Source organism: Magnolia sinica, chromosome 15, assembly GCF_029962835.1.
Source record: "Magnolia sinica isolate HGM2019 chromosome 15, MsV1, whole genome shotgun sequence".
Taxonomy (NCBI): domain Eukaryota; kingdom Viridiplantae; phylum Streptophyta; class Magnoliopsida; order Magnoliales; family Magnoliaceae; genus Magnolia; species Magnolia sinica.
Window position 1 is genome coordinate 17,879 of NC_080587.1, and position 19,019 is coordinate 36,897.

The window sequence follows — 19,019 nt, forward strand, 5'->3', positions numbered from 1 at the left end:
GGTTGTAAGTTAATTACCAGTTAATTTTCTCCTCCAGACAGCACCTATAAGTAAATTCCTATAAGTCACTTCCCACTTAACCAACTTACAGGCATCCAAACAGGGCTGTCACTTCTGGCTGTTGGACCATCTGCAGAAAGTCCAACAACAGTCAATGTCATGGCAACATCAGGCATTTTGTTCATAATCAATGGCACACAATCCTTTCTTTCTAGAAGGATCTAATGATGGGCAGTAACCGTGACTGTCCCACGCGAGCATCCGTCCCCACATTGACCAGCCTGCGATGAAACCTACAATAACATAAACCCCATCAAAACCTCTCTCGTAAAGAAAGGAGAAGATGTCTTTTCTTCTCAAACGCTCTCTAGCATTTCACAGAATCCCCTCAAATTCTAGAAATTTTCATTTCTCTCCATCAAGGCTCTCATCTCAGCAGCAGCAGCCAACCCCACAATGCATCGACGAATCAGGACCCTTGGTTTCCCTTCTGAAGACCCGATCCGTTATCAGGTTCCGAGGCCCCGACACCTTGAAATTCCTTCAAGGCCTCTTGACAAACGACGTTAGGCGATTCTCCGAACGGCCTGCACGAAAGGCGGCTGCTCTTGCAACCCCGAATCTTCTGCTCGAATCAACGCCACCCGTCTACGCAGCGATGCTCACTCCTCAGGGGAGGTTTCTCTATGACCTCTTTCTCTATCAGCCTTCTCGGCCAGATGTGAATCTCAACAGGACTAGCTCGGGCCCTGGTCCAGATCCGGACGGTGATTCGCTCTCCTTATTTGCAGACGTTGATGCCACTGTCCTGGATGAACTATTGGATTCCTTCAAAAAGTATGTTTTTTTTTTCTTTATTTATTTTCTAATGTCATGATTGTAGATTTTTTACAATTTTATTATAGTTTTCTTTTAATATATGTTTAAATGCAATAGGAGCTTTGAAGCGAAGCTTTAATTTGATAATTGTGGTGATCACCAAAATTTGAGAGCTCTTTGGAGTTCTAATGTTCTTTGATTTTATGTTTATGCAGTTATACTTGCGGTTTTAGTTGCTAATGCCAAGTATTTGGCGTGGATCTAGGCTATCTTTGATTAGATTAGGTATCTTGAGTAACAAAAATTCAGGAAATGCTTGTTGGGATGCTCAGAATTAACAGAATCAATACCTAGCATGCCCTAATAAAAAAAATTCAAAAGTGGATTTGACGTTAGTTAGTCGATAGTCATTGCTTTACTGAGGAAAATGCAGTAACTTCTTGTTAATGGAAAGATTGGATGAGTTTTGAATGGAAGTTGGATATAATAGTTGTCAACCGCTATGTTCTAGATTTTATGACAACAAAGACTTGAAACAATGTAAATGGTCACAAATAAAGGAATCTTAGAGGAAATTCTATCTCGCGATGTTTTTTTTTTTAAATGCTTGTTCTAGTTGGCATTTTTGCTAATTGGCGTTGGTTGATATTGCACAGTGATCAAGTACTGTTGTTTTGGATGAAGTGACAACCATTTATGTCTTTTGGGATATATGGATTATATGATATTGAAAGAATAACAACAAATTCTCACACATAGCCTATGTGTGAGAACTGCAATGAAGTTTAGAGTGGAGATGTGTGGTCTTTTGAAAAGTTTTGAGCTGAGCAATCTGGGGATATGTATATATCCCATCTTCAATTCACAGATAACGAATTGATGCGTTGTGATGCATCAAAAATCTTAGACACATTCTTTGATGTTTTCTTACAGTTTCTAGCTTGCAAGTTAACCTCATCAAAAGTGAGATGACGAGCTTGGTTATTGAAAATTTCAAGTTGAAGATACAAGACCAAGTCATGGAGAACAAAACTGCAAGTTTGCCAATGTCTTCTTGGAGCGAAGTCGAATGCCATCTCCCAACTTGGGTTTTTAATGTCGGATGGTTTGAAAGGAAATTGGCTATGTGGAAATGAAGTTAGTTATTTTTGGGGGGCTTGATTAACATTCTCTTCAATCTCCCTGCTGTCATGCTTCTCTTTTAAATTTCAGCTTTGTTGGTGAAGAAGCTTGAAAGGCGTCAAAGTGATTCTTTATTGGGACACAAGGAAGAGAAACACATATCATTTAATTAAATGGAAGGAGTTTTAAAAGTCCAAAACAAGGGTGTACTATAGTGGGAAAAGTAAGAGAATGTGGCTTTTTAATCAAATTTGTCATCTTTCAAAGGAAGAACAAATGGTCTAATTGGAGTTGTGACCCTTGATAGAGTTGGATGATGGAACATGATTCATGTAGTCAACCCTAATTAATTGGGACAATGATGTAGGACGTGCCACATATGCATTCTTTGCACGGTTGGGCCAAAAGAAGCCCAAACGGAAGCGGAAGTAGTCTGCCAAATTCGAGTCCAATCCTATGTAAGGCACAACATAAAGCACGTCCGATTCGAATAAATTCATTCTGAAGGGGGAGAAATTGTTTTTTGAATTATGGATTGTAAATCAGTTGTAACTTTTAATCCAAGCATCATCACGAAATGCACAACCCATCGATCTTATGTAACAATGGCTCTAGGGTCAACCGACATATTGCAGGTCACGCACCTTCGTTTCACAGGAAAAAGCAAGCTTCTGGTTCAAAATTGTGATGTTAAGAAAAATTTACTATTTTTAATCATTTCTATTTTTGTCATATTTCCTTATTTTTAGATTTTTAGGATTCCCATCTTTTTCGAAATTGCTTGTAATCATGCTAGGAATCCTCCGGTAAAGTTTATCTAGAGATCCTATTTTTGGCAAATTAAGCTTTAGAAGAGTCCTGCTATTTTGGGTAACTAAGAGTCTTGTTATTTTGTGTAATTTCGAATTACGGTTTGGGTTTTCTTTATTAATGATGTAATCAAGAAATCGTACACACATTATTCAATAAATTACATGAGTTTTCTCTCTGATTTTCTTGTCGACTCAAGAACTCTCCTTGTGGATTCAAGGTTTTCATCACTTGAGGAAGACAATATCTTTCTTTTATTGTTTCACGCTCTTCCTTGGGTCAGATAAGACATAGATGATGACGATGATCTTTTAAAGAAAGAGCAAAAGATTAATTAGAGTTTCTTGAGCAAATGGTAGAGGTTTCGAAAGAATTGATTGCACTATGACAAAAGATTGTTGTTTCGAAATGTGGAGTTGAGCTTTCAGGATGGAACTTAACTGGTTATCTGGGGGAAACTGTCCTAGGTGTGGAATGATATCTCAAAGTTTGGAGATCTAGAACTAGTATCGGGGGCCTTATTTAAGGAAGGAGTGAGTTTTGTGTGTGTGTGTGTGTGTGTGTGTGTGTGTGTGTGTGAACGGGGAAAGCAACTGCTTGCAATCAATTATCCAAGGCTCTTCAATTTGGCAGTTAAGAAGGATGCTAGTATTAAGGAGCATATCCAAATGTTAGGAGATAACATCATTTAAGGACACCCAAAACACCTACCTGGTCGGTGGAGAAGTTTTTAAGGACAATCAATGGCAATAATGACAAATTGGTTCATCCATCATCTTTAGATCTTGTCCAAATTTGGGCTGTGAAACCACATCCTCCGATTAGATCAATGAGAGCACGACCATAGCACTCCTCTCACTCACTAAGAACCACATCTAGCCCTGGTATCTGTGACGGAAGTTTACAGAGCCCATTCCCCATTCCTCGACCTTTCCTAGAGTAGACCCTATTTTTCTTTCTGTGTTTTTCTTTGAACAATGAATGTATCTAAGGTACCAACCGGTGTTTGAAATATTGATAATATTGGCCGACATATTGACCGATATTATCGGTATCGTGGTCCAGCGATACAAAACTGCCTAGGAGTAACCAAAAAATTAAAAAAATTCCTTCATATCGTGCGAAATATCGTTGATAGCGCAATTTATCGTTGATATTGACGATATATCGCATGACATCGTGCGTTTTTCAGTCTTATTTATACTAGATATTGTTGATATCTGTCAATATCGACAGATATCGACAATATCATTCAGGAACTTTCTTCCCCTCTTTAACTCAAGAAACCCCCAAAATTACACATTTTCCTTTGAATTTCTTTCTTTTAAGTTTGTCTTAGGTGGATTTCGGTCCATCTTGCTTAAAGATTTTTGGAGGAAAACAAGAATTTGAAGCCTGAATCAACAACTTTTCATATTTGAGACCGTTGCTCAATCAATAAGATATTTTGCATTTTAATCCATTTATTTTGGTTTAAATCATGTAAAATGAGTGTAAACTAAAAGAAAATCCTTGATTCTTCATGGTTTGCATGGAAAACCAAGGATTTCCAGCTTCAATTTGGAGATTTGAGTGTAGGTGGCCGATTTGGGGGAAATTAAGGAAAATTCAAAATTTTCCCAATTTCCCTTAAATTGGTTGCAATGTGACACTCCAAACATGAAATCAAGCATGTATGAACTTTTTTTCAAATTTCAGAAAAAATAATTATTTTTAATTAAAATATTATTAAAATATTTTTTCTTTTCGAAATTTACCTTCAAGCAACTGTGAATTGAAACTAATTTCGAAGTAAGGAGTGTTTGATAAAATAATCATCACATACACTTTAATTTAGAAATTCGAGTGTAGGTTTGCCGATTTGGGGGAAATTCAAAAATTTTCCAATTTTTCCCAAATTGATTGCAATGTTGCACTCCAAACATGAAATCAAGCATGTATGAGAACTTTCTTTTTTTTTTTCAAATTTTAGAAAAAAATAATTATTTTTAATTTTATACACACACACACACACACACACATATTCAAAATTTACCTTCAACTAGCTATGACTTGAGACTAATATTGAAGTGTTTAGGAGTGTCTAATGAATTGATCATCACATACACTCCAGTAGTTATGGCACATCGCTTTTTAACTACAATCAAGAGTTCACATTTGCATACGGATAGGGATATGAGCAGCAATATGGATACCCAAGAGCTCCATATCTGCTCTTCCTATATCTATATCATCTACAGAGTGTGAAGATTGCGCAGTACCCATAGATGGACGTATTGGTTCAGTTTGAAGAGGATGAGTACCAGTGTTGTGTTAGGGAGTATCTTAGCTGGTACCGTTCTAGCATGACCTGGGCATAGTACTATCTATTTATGGAACAACGGTATTATTCCTAACCTCGTCGAGATGGACATGATGATTACGAGCCACTGTGCAACTCTATGTGAGTATAAGCTAGCTAGTCACATCATTCATAGGTATATTTCTCAATTTCTACTTTTTCGTTTGCTTTTGGATGAATTGGTTGTGTTTCCATACATATCTTGATACATTTATAAACGTTATGCATTCTATTTTAATATAGTTGCATTAATTCAGCCAGATAACACATAGCTAAGGACCCTATATACAAGGGAAACCTACTATGTGCACTTTTCTTTTGAGAGGTTATGATTTAAAAATGTATATTAAGGTCTTTTTTAATAATCCCTGAAGTTTCATTAAAAAATTCAACCATTTTCCCAATGTTTCCCAAAAAGAGCGATAAAATACCTGATATAAACGATATATCTCATGCGATAACTGATACGTATTTTTATCCCAAGGGTACGATACGATGCGCGATACTGATATTTCGAACACTGGTCCCAACATGTTCTCTACGAGGTTTGGTTTGGGTTTGGAGATGTCCTCAATCTGGAGGGATAAGGGGGTTGGGTGATCAAAGTATCTGCTCGAGGGGCAGCGTCTCTAGGCGATCTTATACTTGTGAACTAGATAGCCAAAGGTTGAATTTGATAATAATCTTGCACTCATTAATGTGGTGACCAATCCCAACATAGACACAACATGCTAAGAATAGAGTTTCCTAGGTTACTAAGCATTTTCTTGTGCCTCACCTTGCGTCTATTTCAACGAAGTTGACGATTGATTTAGCCAAGTCAACTTTGATGCTAATTCTAAGAGATTGCACCTTGGCCCAATTCTCCATAGTCTCATCACTCTTCAGCGGTTGACCCACTTTGATAGCTAATATTTATAGAGCATTCTAAGGTAAGCACTCAATAGGTAGATTTCTTATCTAAATTTGTTGGTTGTATGGGTGATTATCACGTTGGTGGGGAAGAAATCTCTTTACCACATCTAGAGCATCAGTTATTGTTTAGTCATGGCCCAAGGGCTACTAAAGCTAACATCTTTCAAGTCATCCATACGAAGAAACTTGAATATGAAAAGTCATTTTCCATTTCAAGGATTTTGACCACTCTCATATGTTAAACATGCAGTATTTTCCATTGAGTATATCTCAAGTATAGGGAGGGGTCCTAAATGTAAATTTATCCATTAAGACAAGGTCCTAAACTTCTAATTTTCTTTGGCGATACTCCATCAAATTTAAACAAGGTCTTTCTTTTGCATGAAAAATTCATACTTTCCAAATGTTGCTCTCTCCCTACATCTTGATTTTCTACCATTACTACTAGCACCAATTCTAGTTTAGATGCGTCTGGGTCATAGCTTTCGAAAGTTATGAAGGTGTGTGTGTTTTGGCTTGGACTAGCATCGTTGGGTTGGTGCTGGGGCCAGGGTCTTTTGGGTAGGCAGCCTACTATTTTTTGGGGATAAATGTGAGACCAAGATTGGTTTGAGGGAGTAAGCTGTGGAGGGCCTTTTTTTATGTTAACATTATCTATCACCATCACCCATGTACTTCTTTTAACTCTTTAAAATAAAAATTAAAAATTAAAAATAAAAAAAAAAAAATTTAAAAGGAAAAAAACATCTAGCACTAGAAAGAGAAAGTTCCTTGGAGGACTCAATAGAGGGGCTACTTCGAGAACGGTAGCTTTCGTTGCCAGTACCAACCCTTGGATGTAGTTCTTCAATGGATAGGAGTGCCATTGTTGTGCTCTCGATTAGAAGAGGTGGTTTCAAGGGGATGTGACGGATAGTTGCTTTGGATCGAGATTCAAAGTCAGTGGATAAGTCGTTATTACTACCATATGTCCTTACTACTCCACCTACTAGGTACATGCTTTGAATGTATTGAGCAAGAATACAAATTGGGCCTTTAATGACTCCACGTCCCCTAATGGTCAAGAGAGAGGCAAAAGATCCGATTCCTGAGGGATTTGTGATTGTTTAAAGATGTTGCATTAAGCTTGTGCTAGGTCAAAGCAATTAGGCTCTTCTTGGAATCTGGATAACCAAGGGAATTTTGAATTTGTTGAAGAGATTGCTTTGTTTCTGTGCAATTCTGTTTCTCTTTAGTTGCAAATTGGTTTTGGAGACTTTTGAATTATTTGGATTTGTTTTGGAACGCATTGATTCTCCTACAGTTATTTCCTAGTTGTTGGAGTCCCTGTATTTTTGGATTGGACTGAAGTGATAAGGGCCTACCCGTTTTCAAAGAAATTTCTGATTTATACTTGAGAGATTTTAGTGATGGGATGCATATATCGATGAACTCTTGAATTGTTCTTGAGATTCTTCATAAATTCTTCTAGGCGAGAGGGGAATAACTGGTCCAATTAGGTCTGGCTTCTGTTATTCCATCACGGTTCTAGGCCAAGAAAGACGCATAAACGTTGGAAGGGGTAGGTAGTGCTTGCAAGATTGCCCTAAGTTCTTGCTTGCCTCCCCTTATTTTTATGTTGCTCGGGGTGCCTTATTGATGGTGGGCATCCAACAGATTTAACCTTCGTCATGGGTGGTGGTTGTTGAACGTAGATGCTTAGATTAGGGGTTTTTTAAGTTATTAAAACTTTGTAGATAAGCATGGTTTCAGTCAAGCAATTCAAAGATGACTATTATTTGCATAAGCAAATTCTGGTTCTGAGCTGTCCAAATGGCCTGGACTGCCTCTGAGTGGAAACTTGTCAGGCATTAAGATTCCCCTCTACCGATTTGGTAGCCAACCAGCCCAAGGTAGTGTTGCCAATGGAGGGTGGTCATGATCTGTTGAAGAGGAGCTAAGTCTATTGGATTCTCTTCTTCTTGCTCAGTGGTAAGATTGCACGTGGAAAGGTTTTCTCAGATATGATGTGACAGCTTGTGAAACATAGGTCATTAGCAGCTGTTGGAAGTTTGTTGCTCAGTTGAATGAAGCATGGAAATCTAAATGCTTCATAGAACTTGATGAGAACAAGGCAGGGTATCCTGTATCCGTTACGATACGGCCGCATTGGCTAATACGTAACTGTAACGGTCGACACCGTTACGCGATACAAGGTCGAAACGGGCACCCCCTGATTCTGTGATCGTAACGGCTGTTATGGGCCTAAAGAAAAAAGGAAAAAAAAAAAAAAAAAAAAGAGGAAAAAAATACTTTTTTCTTTCTTTCTTTCCTTCTCCTCCTCCTCCTCCTTCCTCTTCTTCTTCTTCTCGGACTGCTGCGACCGCGGTTGCGGATTCTTCTTCTTCTTCTTCTTCTCTCTCTCTTCTTTCCCTCTTTTCTTTTTGGTTTCCCTCTCTCTCTCTCTTCTTTTTCATTTCGGTATTGAAAACGGAACACAGCCACGCACTTAATTTTTTTTTTATGTGTTCTGCGGTGCACGCTGAACAGTGCACTTGCAATGTTTTTTTACATGGGTCCGCTGTAATGTTTATTTTCCATCTAACCTGTTAATTGGGTCTCCCTTCTTCTGTGGATATAACACATTCATCACGGTGGAGCCCAAAAAACTTTGACACTTGTGTGCTACACTTCACAATTCGAGTCTTGCCTAATTCGAGCTTTGGATCTGCCTCATTTTTGGGCTCATGCCCTAAAATTATTTGGCAAAATGGATGGACGGTGTGAATATAACACATTCATCACGGTGGGGTCCAAAAAACTTTGACGCTCGTGTGCTACACTTCACAATCCGAGTCCCGCCTAATTCAAGCCCTTAAAAAATTGTGCACGAGACATGTATTAACTTAAAATTTATCAATTAAATTATGAACTGTAGTTGCTAACTCACAATGCCAAAATCAAATTGTTTGAATAGTTTTAATTGTTAATTTGTGGATGCTTATTTTTTAAAATAAGGCCTTTTGATTTTTTTCACGATTCACTATCCAATAAATGTCCACCAATTCATAAGTGGGATAATGGCAATAAATTGCATAAATTTGAGTCTGATTTGGGGCATGGATTGGTCCTCCAAGTCAGCCCCAAATTGGCAACGCCTTCTACCTGAATTTAATTTCTTTTTTTTTTTAAAGAACTATCGGGCGAAATGATATCAAATTATTAAGTATATAAATTATATATTTAGAAAATTAAATATATGAATTTTGTAGTCAAATTCAGGTTATCTGGTTCATAAATTCATCAAACAGTCCGATATAACTTCTCACCAAAGAGTAGACCGTTACACCACCATAAACATGTTCCAATTTCTAAATGAATACATATTTAGAATGCTTAGAATATTCCGGATTTAATCCATATTTTTTCATATTTTTTTTGGCCAAAAAAATAAAATTTGCACCGTTACAAGCCGTTACACCCCCGTATCCGTATCGGTATTGGAGGACACCGTTACGCCAACTAATACCGATACAGGATACCTTGGAACAAGGCCTTCCAGAAACTTGTGAAACATATCTTGCTTGTGATTAATGCTTCCCAATTCTACCAGAAATCATACAACAACTTGTTACGAGTGTATTCATTGGATTGGTTCAGCCATGTTTTCCTCGTGCTGCGCAATTTCTATCATCTGTCACGGACTCTGGATGCGAGATCATTAGAAATGGTCACACAGGTTGCTGTCGAAATATATAACTGCTCATTCCGCGCCTTTTGTGACTGTCCAACATCTACAAGTGCAAATCATGTATATTTTCAGGGGTGCTACTTTTCAAACCCTTTACCTCTAGAGCGTGTGCTAGCCATGCACATACCTGGGTATCGGCAGGAAGGAGGGATGCAGATCTATGAGATTGCAGATTACCCTATCAAGGTTCTGCTGTTTGGTGGCAATGACAACTTGAAAGCTTTGGTCGATGTAGTTTCATAGATATGTTTCCATTCGCAAGACCAGAACACTCCCTTCAATCTACTGATATCTAATTGTGTCAACAAGATGTTCTTGTTTCCTTATGTGCACACACTGACAACCGAGTGCGACCATTTTGCTGCTTTGCAATGTGGCGATCATTTTAGTGGAGGCACGACTTCGACCTAGCTACTAAGGAGGCTTTGGCCAAGCATCTATCGGCTTCCACCGCCAATCAGTTAAGCAGTTCTGCTGCAGTGTTGCAAGCAATAAGTTTGTTTCTTGAATTGAGCTCACACCCCTTTTATTGGACCGAGGGATGCAATTGGACTTTGGACTTTAATATGTCATACTTTTAGGTTTGTGAAAGTCTTTTTTATGCTACACTTGTAAAAACTCCATTATTTATTGGTATGGTTGAAACCATGTGGGGGAAAAAAAAGTCCCCTAATGGTTGCAGTATTTAATGTTCTACCCTTCCTGCTTTTAATGGGGTATCGACCTCAAATCTCTTTTCATCATCAGGAGAAAACATGAAATTATAATTCCACTTAAACTGAAATAAAAGTCTCCTCCAAATGGGTGTTGGAGACTCAATTGTGATGAGTTTTTCCTTGGAAATCCAAGTCCATGTGGGATCAATGGTGTGATTAGAGGTGATTTTTTAAGGTCCAATGGTACAGAGGCAATGCTGTGAAGGTAAAGCCTTGGCTATTGGATTTTGAGAATCTCTCTAAAAATTTACTAGTCCTCGGATTGTTGAAGGGGACTCTTCAAGTGTCATGTCTTGGGCAGATAAAGGTCCTTTAAACCCCTGGAAGCTTTCCCCTGTCCTCGAAATTCACAATTGAGCTAGTAGGCTGAACACTTTGTTTATCCTTGTGGATAGAGAGGCAAATAGTGTGCCAAAGTCTTTTGCAAAGGAAGTGGTGAGGTGAATAGTCTGCCAGAGTCCTTTGCCAAGGACGTGGTGCTCCCTTCTACTCAGTCATGTTTGGTATTTGTTCTCCTTTCATCCTTTCATATATCTCATCTTCTTTGGTTTCAGGCTCTTCAAGAATAGATTAGACATGTTTTGATACACAATATATATCTTAAGCACTGAATGCTTATATCCACTTAATTCTCATCAATGAATGAATTTTGTAGCCCTGGCACAACTGTATGAGATTCATCAGTTATTCATCACTGGACAGGCACATGAAATGGGCTCGAATAAAAAAAATTCAAAATAGTGAAAAATAAAACATGGATTGGACAATAAACATAGGACTTTTGAGGAATGTAAATGCATGTCAGCCAAAGTTTTCATTGATTGTCCTTTTCTATTATAAAAAATGATTGAAGGGTTAGGATCGTTCGATCAGTGTGAGTTTTGGCTTGTTACCTATCCCCGTAAGTCCTGTAGAATCCATGGAGACTCTCCTGAGTGTTTGCCATGGGTATCTAGATGGATTCACAAATAACTTAAGCAAAAGGAAGTGGTAAAACTGTAAATCTGTACGTGTCTCCATTTCGTACGTTTCAGGTATCTATTGGTTGTTGCCTTTTCATACTTAGCTCATGTTGGTCTATAGCTTCTTTTCTCTGGAATATTTATATATAATCAATTGACCTTTTCTCCAGGGTATATCCAGGGGTATTTCAGTTTTTTGTAGCCATTTTTAATTAATTCAAGATCATGAGATTCTCTTACAACATACATGTAAAGATAATGAAACTTCACTGAATCTTCTACTAGATTTAATGCATTTAATTGAAATTATACTTAATAAATTGAAGTTAGACAATGCAGCTGAAATTCCACCCGGTAACAACATACGAGCTGGTCCCAAGCTCGGAAAGAAGTGGGGTTGATAGTATACAATCAGTCAATGAACTTTTGCCAAACAATCAAGAGAAATCTTACTTTGAAATTGGAGAAAGAATATTCATAGAGCCAAACCCAACTAGCTTGCACAAGGCTATGATGGTGATTGGTGCAACCTAGTTATTGCATCAATGAGGTTTTGATAGCCAAATTGCAAGAATTGTAAGTATGAAGAATGCACCCACAAGAATTTAGAGTAGAGAAGTATAAAATGACTTTATTAAGACAAACTTCTTTACTTACGAGTACTACAAGACAGAAAATTGGAGTCCCTCCCCCAAAAAAAAATAAATAAATAAATAAATAAAAGATGTAAAAGGCTAAGATAAAATCCCTATGAATCTTTAGTTAGAATCTCCCAACTATTAGATTTATTCTCAAATCTACCTAAGATTGAAACAAGCCTAAAAAATAGTAAAAGCAAACCTACGAAATAATCCTCAAAATCTTCAATCACATCTTTAAATCAGCCTTCATATCTTCTACAAATAGTAAACTATAGTCCCCAACATTTAGGCCTCAAATCTTGCAAGCAACAATCCAAAATCAGCACATGTTGGGCCTTGGGCCTACTTACCATAACTGGAACCTACTTTAGATATGAGTTTACAATGTAAAATTTGTTCAGAAATTAGTAAAAAATCCATCTAATTTTAATGTCTTTAAATGACTCTATAAACATAATGACTCCCTTGAACATGGGTTATGCTAGCTAGGTAAATGAGGATAAAAAGGTCCTAGTACATTTATTTATATTTCCTTACATGACAGATACAACCAATGTTTTAAATATCGCTATCGCGTAATGTATCGCACCCTTGGGATACGGATAAATATCAGTTATTGCATGGGATATATCAATTGTATCGCGTAATGTATTGTTGTTGTTGGGAAACATGGGAACATTGAGAAATTGGTTGAATGTTTCAATGAAACTTCATGGATTGTTGTAAAAGACATCAATACACACTTAGAAATAAAAACATTACAAAAATAATGCACATAATAGGGGTTTTATTTGTATGGGGTCCTAATATATGTGCTTTTCAACTGAACTGACGCAAGTATATTCATATAATTTATTAACATAAGAAGACATGTATGGAAACACAATTAGTACATTCAAAAGCAAAAGAACAATCACTAGATCCTGTTACATACATGTTTAATTTTGTGTTTGGATACAAAGATTACAACTGCTTTGTGAGAAATTGAGAAAATTTGGTTTTTTTTTTTCCTTCTCAATTTTTCACAACTTGACCCATCTGCCCCAAATCTTGAAATCGAAGTTCCAATCCATAATTTTTCATGGAAAACATGAAGAATCATAGATTTGCAACCATTTGACATTGGTTTAATGTGATTTACAACAAAAACATGGATCAAAAATTGAAAATGCTCACTAGATTGAATAGGTGGGATATATCGGCACTGCCTGTGCGTTTCGTATCGCACGGGTGGGATACAAGATATATTGTGGGATATATTGGCTGGTATCGTCGATATTTAAAACACTGGATACAACAGATTTATTGTTTCCTCACAAGGCAGTAATTGAAGATTTGATGACCTATGGTTTAACTGAGGATTTGGTCCTTGATAGAGTGGCAGAACATGATTCATGTACACAACCCTTATTAGTTGGGATAAGGTTTAGATGATGATGACAATGAACGACGACGATGACAAGGTAAAAGAGCGAAAGAAGTAAGTTCTGAAGACAGAGCTCTCACCGAAGGACTTAGATCTCAAGTTTGTCCTCTGCTATGAAAGAAAAGGGGAGGTAGAATGCACTTCTGTGCTGCCCTAACTGGTACTCTCTCCCTGGTGCAGATCCCCAGGCCTCCAATTGTCACCATGTAGAGCCTAATCATCAACATTATCATCTAAGCCTTATCCCAAATAATTGGGGTCGGCTACATAAATTCCGTTTCACCATCCACCATGCAGAACCCATCAAAAACCCTAAGCCCCTTTTCAAATCCATACTCCAAAACAAACTGAGAAACAGGTACTCTTCTTGTAACCTCAGCCTGTTAAATCTTATCTTGCCCTATCTTGCCCTGCTTTATCTTCTGTGTCATTTCTTCCTTTCCTTTTTCAGAAACCTTCCCAAGTACGAAGGCCAGGTTACTGTTCTGCTCGGAGATGGTGTGATCTGATTTGAAATCCTGTGAATCATGGGACATCCTCGGTGCATTGCAACCTCTGTCCTTAAGTAGACAGAGATATGGAACTGGCAGCCCTTAATGATGTTCACTGTGGATAACCTCATTATAGAAGACTTTTGTCTTTGACTACTAGATCTTCTTTTGGTGCAATGTTGTATTGCAAAAGGTTAATAACTAAAACCATTTGAAGGTCAGCCGAAAAAGAAGAACCATAACATCTAGAAACAACAAGTATCAGCTACAAATAACAGATACCGTTTCTAATAAGCACAATTGAGATACTGTTCGACTCGAAACAAATTCTAAAATATCTTCAGCAGTGATATTTTATCTGCACATGATAGCGAATGCTAGTAGTAACTCCCTAGTATTACGTGTGTCCATGCATGTGTGAAAATGAGATGCAATAGATCTACGGTTTGTCTCAATTGACACAAATTGAATGGATTTTATATTTCGCTTATGAATTTTGGTGGCATAGATACCGACTGAGGTCGAAGGTTGATATAGAGAATGTCTCAGAAGAATTTTCATGCTGGCAATGTTTTGGTGGGAATCTTTCTGGCAAGGCCTCATCTGCAGCAGAAGATCCCGAAGCTGATGCTGTTGGCTGGGGCGGTGGTGTAGATCGTGCTGGTATATCAGCTGCACAAGGAAATAATCTTGGATGGCAGTGGTTCAAGGATCCAAGACTGGACTCCCTTGGATTCAGGGGAATTTTCCCATCCAATAGTGCCCGTAAGATTCGAGTAGCCTTTAATGCATGCCAAATCTACTTGTCATTGTCCTACAGTTCGCTTACACACACCAACAGCAGAGATCATGTTTCTAAACCCCAATTTGTATTATCTTCTCATAAACATCATTTTCTTCTTCTTCTTCTTCTTCTTCTTTTTTTGCCATCTTGAAGCACCGTTGGTTGAGTCTGACAAGGAAACAAATGAAGAGCTTTACATGCTATGGAGGATAGAAAGAGGAGTAGCAGAGGTCTCGACCGAGATACCAAAAGGTCTGTTTTGCTTGCCCTCCTGGTGTCTGTCCGTAGATTTCACAGATTCTTCTATGCCCCCTGATTCAGCAATGTGGGGTGCAGTTTCCTGGAATTGCCGGATGCTTCTATTTTTGTTAGTTTGCAATTGTCAGATCCATTAGAAAATTGGGTTAGTCTTGCATCCCATGTTTCCTTTCCAATGAGATTCTTACCATTGTGCCATTATGAAATTAGCCAAGCTACCTACATTCTACCCAATAGCATTAGATTTTTATGTGCTCTACTAACTCTTCTCATCCATCTCCAGGTGAGGCTATTCCTCTTGAATACAATCTCGCAGGTTTGAATGCAATAAGCTTTGACAAGGGATGCTATGTGGGCCAGGAGCTTGTGGCTCGCACGCACCACCGTGGTGTCATTCGCAAGCGTTTGCTTCCTCTAAAGTTTGTTGACAACGATGGCAAAGGTACTAATTTCTCTCTCTCAACAAGTTGGTTTCCCAGGCTTTTCATTCTGTGAACTTGGTATATGTTTCCATCCCTTCTATTCTGTTCAGAACTGGAGCAGAAGATTGCTGCAGGTTCGGAAGTGGTTTACACTGCATCTGACAAGAAGGTGGGAACTGTGATGACTGCACTTGGTTGTCGAGGGTTGGGTCTGTTGAGACTAGAAGAGGCCTTCAACCAGTCAAGTGTGTTAAGCATCAAGGGACAAGAAGATGTGAAGGTTAAGGCCATTCGGCCAGAATGGTGGCCTGCTGAATGGTTGCCACAACATGAGCAGCATAGTGCTGTTGCATAGAGCCGAGCTGGGGACTTGAAACCTTGGGTCCTATTGACTGAAGTCCTCATTTAGTTGAAATTCAGATCAATCAAGGATGTCAACGGCTCGTGATGGATGGTGATGATCACATGTGGCTGAATCAAGGAATAAAGGAAATCAAACCAAAGAATTGAGTGCTCAGGTAATGATCCAAATGAACTAGTTGGCCGAACACAACTTGAATGCACTAGTTGAAAGAGCCCAGTTCGATGTAGCTCGACCTGTCAGGTTGTATGATACTGTGAGCTTAGATTCTCATGTGTATGTTGTAGAGGAATAGGTGGCTGTTATTATTATTACTGTTATTTTTTATTTTTCATGGCTTTGATGAGTTGGATTTTGTCATCTAGGCAATGGCCTACCAATGGACAGTCACAGCCGAGCAAAATAATGAACAAGAGCAAACATTCAACTGTGAAAACTCACGACAATCCGATGGAGAGAAATGTCCAATCCATGGTACAAGAATTACGCCAACAGGATGATCCTAACCACTTAAATGGGGCCAATTTATTAGAACCGTCCGTCGTTTAAGAGCTTCACATGATTAGAATCATTGAACCAAAGTGCAACTTTGGAATCATAAGCAAAGTGGGTTCTATTTAATAGATATTTCAATGATGAGTGGATGTGTTTTGTTTCTCTACTTAATCTTGACCGTTCATTTTCTATGCTAATCGGATGTTCAGGACCATATGATTGGTGTGATTTTTGCACCATGGCTTGTTGTATGAAAGATTATGCATCTTTTTCACTATGTGGACTATTCATTGTCCCATTTCTATGTTTTTTTTACAAACCTCCCCACACTACAGACGCCCACACACCCATCTACACCACATGGGCACTCAATCCCCTGATCTCAGTGTTGAAAGAGTCTGTTAGGCATCTGCCCTCAATGTTAGGCAGTCTGATTTTGGGGGCCAGATGAAGGGTCTGAGTGGCATGGATTGCAGGTACACTATACGATGGGCAGTCTATTCAAATCAATGTTATGCATCTGCTCTCAATTTTGTGTGGCCCACCTGAGTTTGGGATCGGGCTGATATCTCCCTTCTGTCGATTATTTGAGATCACGCACTGATGTACGGGTTGGATGTCATGAGTACATCAAGCCCCGTCAATCCCTAGCTAGGAATAGATAGGGGCTCTGAGGGGCCACCGTGATGTATGGGCTTAATTCACACCGTTCATCCATTTTTCCATAACATTTTAACGTACAAGCCCAAAAAATGAGGCAGTTCCGAGGCTCAAGTGGTCCACAATGGGGATTAGATTAAACGCCTGCCGTTGTTCCGAGGCTCAAGGGGTCCACAATGGGGATTAGATTAACCGCCTGCAGTTGAAAACTTTTTGGCATAAAAGTTTTAATCAAGCTGATATTTGTGTTTTCCCTCCATCCAGTAACTATGAGACCTTATGAACAGGTTGGACGGCAATTAATCATCACGGCCGACCTAGGAAGTTTACTGGTGTGGTTCACTTGAGCATTAGATCTGCCTCATTTATTAGGCTTGTACCCTGTAATGATACGGCAAAATGGATGGATAATGCAGATAAAACCCATAAATCACAGTGGCCACTGAAAGTCCCTGTTCATTTCTAGCTAGGGACGGGTGGAGGTAGTACCCACCAATGCATCATGCCATGTCAGGACAGACTCAGTCCAAGGAAGGCTCTGTGGGGTCCACTGTAATGTATGTGTTTTTATCACCCTGTCCGTCATCCATTTTGACTGATCTTTTTGGGTTATAAGCTAAAAAATGAGGCAGCTCCAAGGCTGAAATGGACCACACAAAGGAAGCAGTGGTGATAATGACAACCACTGGTGAAATGGACCACACAAAGGAAGCAGTAGTGATAATGACAACTACATATGAAACTTTCTTGGAGCCCACTGTAATGTTGATTTGCCACCCAACTCATTCATAAGGTCACATAGACCTGAATGAATGGAAAGCACAACTATAGCTCGATCAAATATTTTGTGGCTCTCAATAAGTTTTTAGTGGTGGGTGTTCAATCATTATTTTGTGGTCTACTTGAGCTTTCGATTTGCTTCATTTTTTAGCTCATGAAAAATTGATGGATGGCATGGATAAAACACATTTATCACAGTAGGCCCTAGAGAGCCCGTGCCTTGGCGAGTTCGGAGGGGCAAGGTGCAATCCTGATCCAGCTCCTACTGGTAGATGTGGATCAGGTACTCCCCCCTTCCTAGCCAGGAAATGACAGGGGCCACTATGATGCATGGTTCTTTTTTTTTTTTCCACACATACTCACTATGATGTATGGTTTTATCCACACCATCTATCCTTTTTTTTCCATATCATTTTAGGGTGTGTTTGGTTCATGGTATTGTACTATGTTGAAGTGTATTTCAACAATAATTACATTTTACAATATCTATGGGTGTTGTGATATTTTCACACTGAAATCCAGTGTTCGGATAGCCATGGTGATTACACTGTACAAGCCGTGTTCCTGATCAACATTGTAATTCTAATTTTTTATTTTTTTTTATTTTTTAAAAGAAGACTAAATTATATATCCGGATTGGAGATTTCACTGTGTATTTTTGTAATGAATGCAACTTTCAATTCCTTTATTTTTAATACATTTGTATTTGACCACAAATAACCTACTAAAATACCACTGTAATGGTGGCTCTAATATATTACAATACCACCATATATTACAATTTAAATATGTCTTTAAGATACAAAAATAAAAAATAAAGCAATCCAAAAATCAAGTAAATCATCCAATAATGATTAAAATCTTACAATTGAAAACTTTTTGGAACCACATGAGTTCTTATATTTATGTTTCCCTTCATCCAGGTCTATGGGTGTCATTGTCATGGGCCTATGGCAATTAACCATCACCATGGACCTTAGCAAGGTTTCAACTGTGGGTGTAATTATCACCACTTCTTCATGTGGTGTGGTTCAATTTGACCTTGTACCCTAAAATTATATTGCAAAATAGATGGACGATCCGGATAAAACTCATACATCACAGTGGCCCCTTAGATCAAACAGGAGCAGTAATCAATCCACGTCCAGTGCAGGTAGCACCAGAGCGCGTCTCATTTATGAACTGAAATGGAGGGTAGGGGACAGGAAATGCCCACGTGGTGTGAGAAATCCAGCTCAAGGGCCACGTAGAGGCTAGTTAGGGCCATCAGATCCTGCAACCATGTG

At 38.6% G+C, this 19,019-nt stretch overlaps 1 protein-coding gene across 1 annotated transcript; it reads left to right on the forward strand.

Moving 5' to 3' along the window:
* The first annotated feature begins 327 nt into the window (after nt 1-327).
* On the forward strand, nt 328-16,098 carry LOC131227717 (putative transferase At4g12130, mitochondrial). The gene is made up of 5 exons (XM_058223522.1): nt 328-837; nt 14,482-14,738; nt 14,911-15,009; nt 15,299-15,457; nt 15,548-16,098. The coding sequence occupies exons 1-5, from the start codon at nt 344-346 to the stop codon at nt 15,790-15,792; spliced, it is 1,254 nt and encodes a 417-aa protein (XP_058079505.1). The 5' UTR covers nt 328-343; the 3' UTR covers nt 15,793-16,098.
* Nucleotides 16,099-19,019: the final 2,921 nt, after the last annotated feature.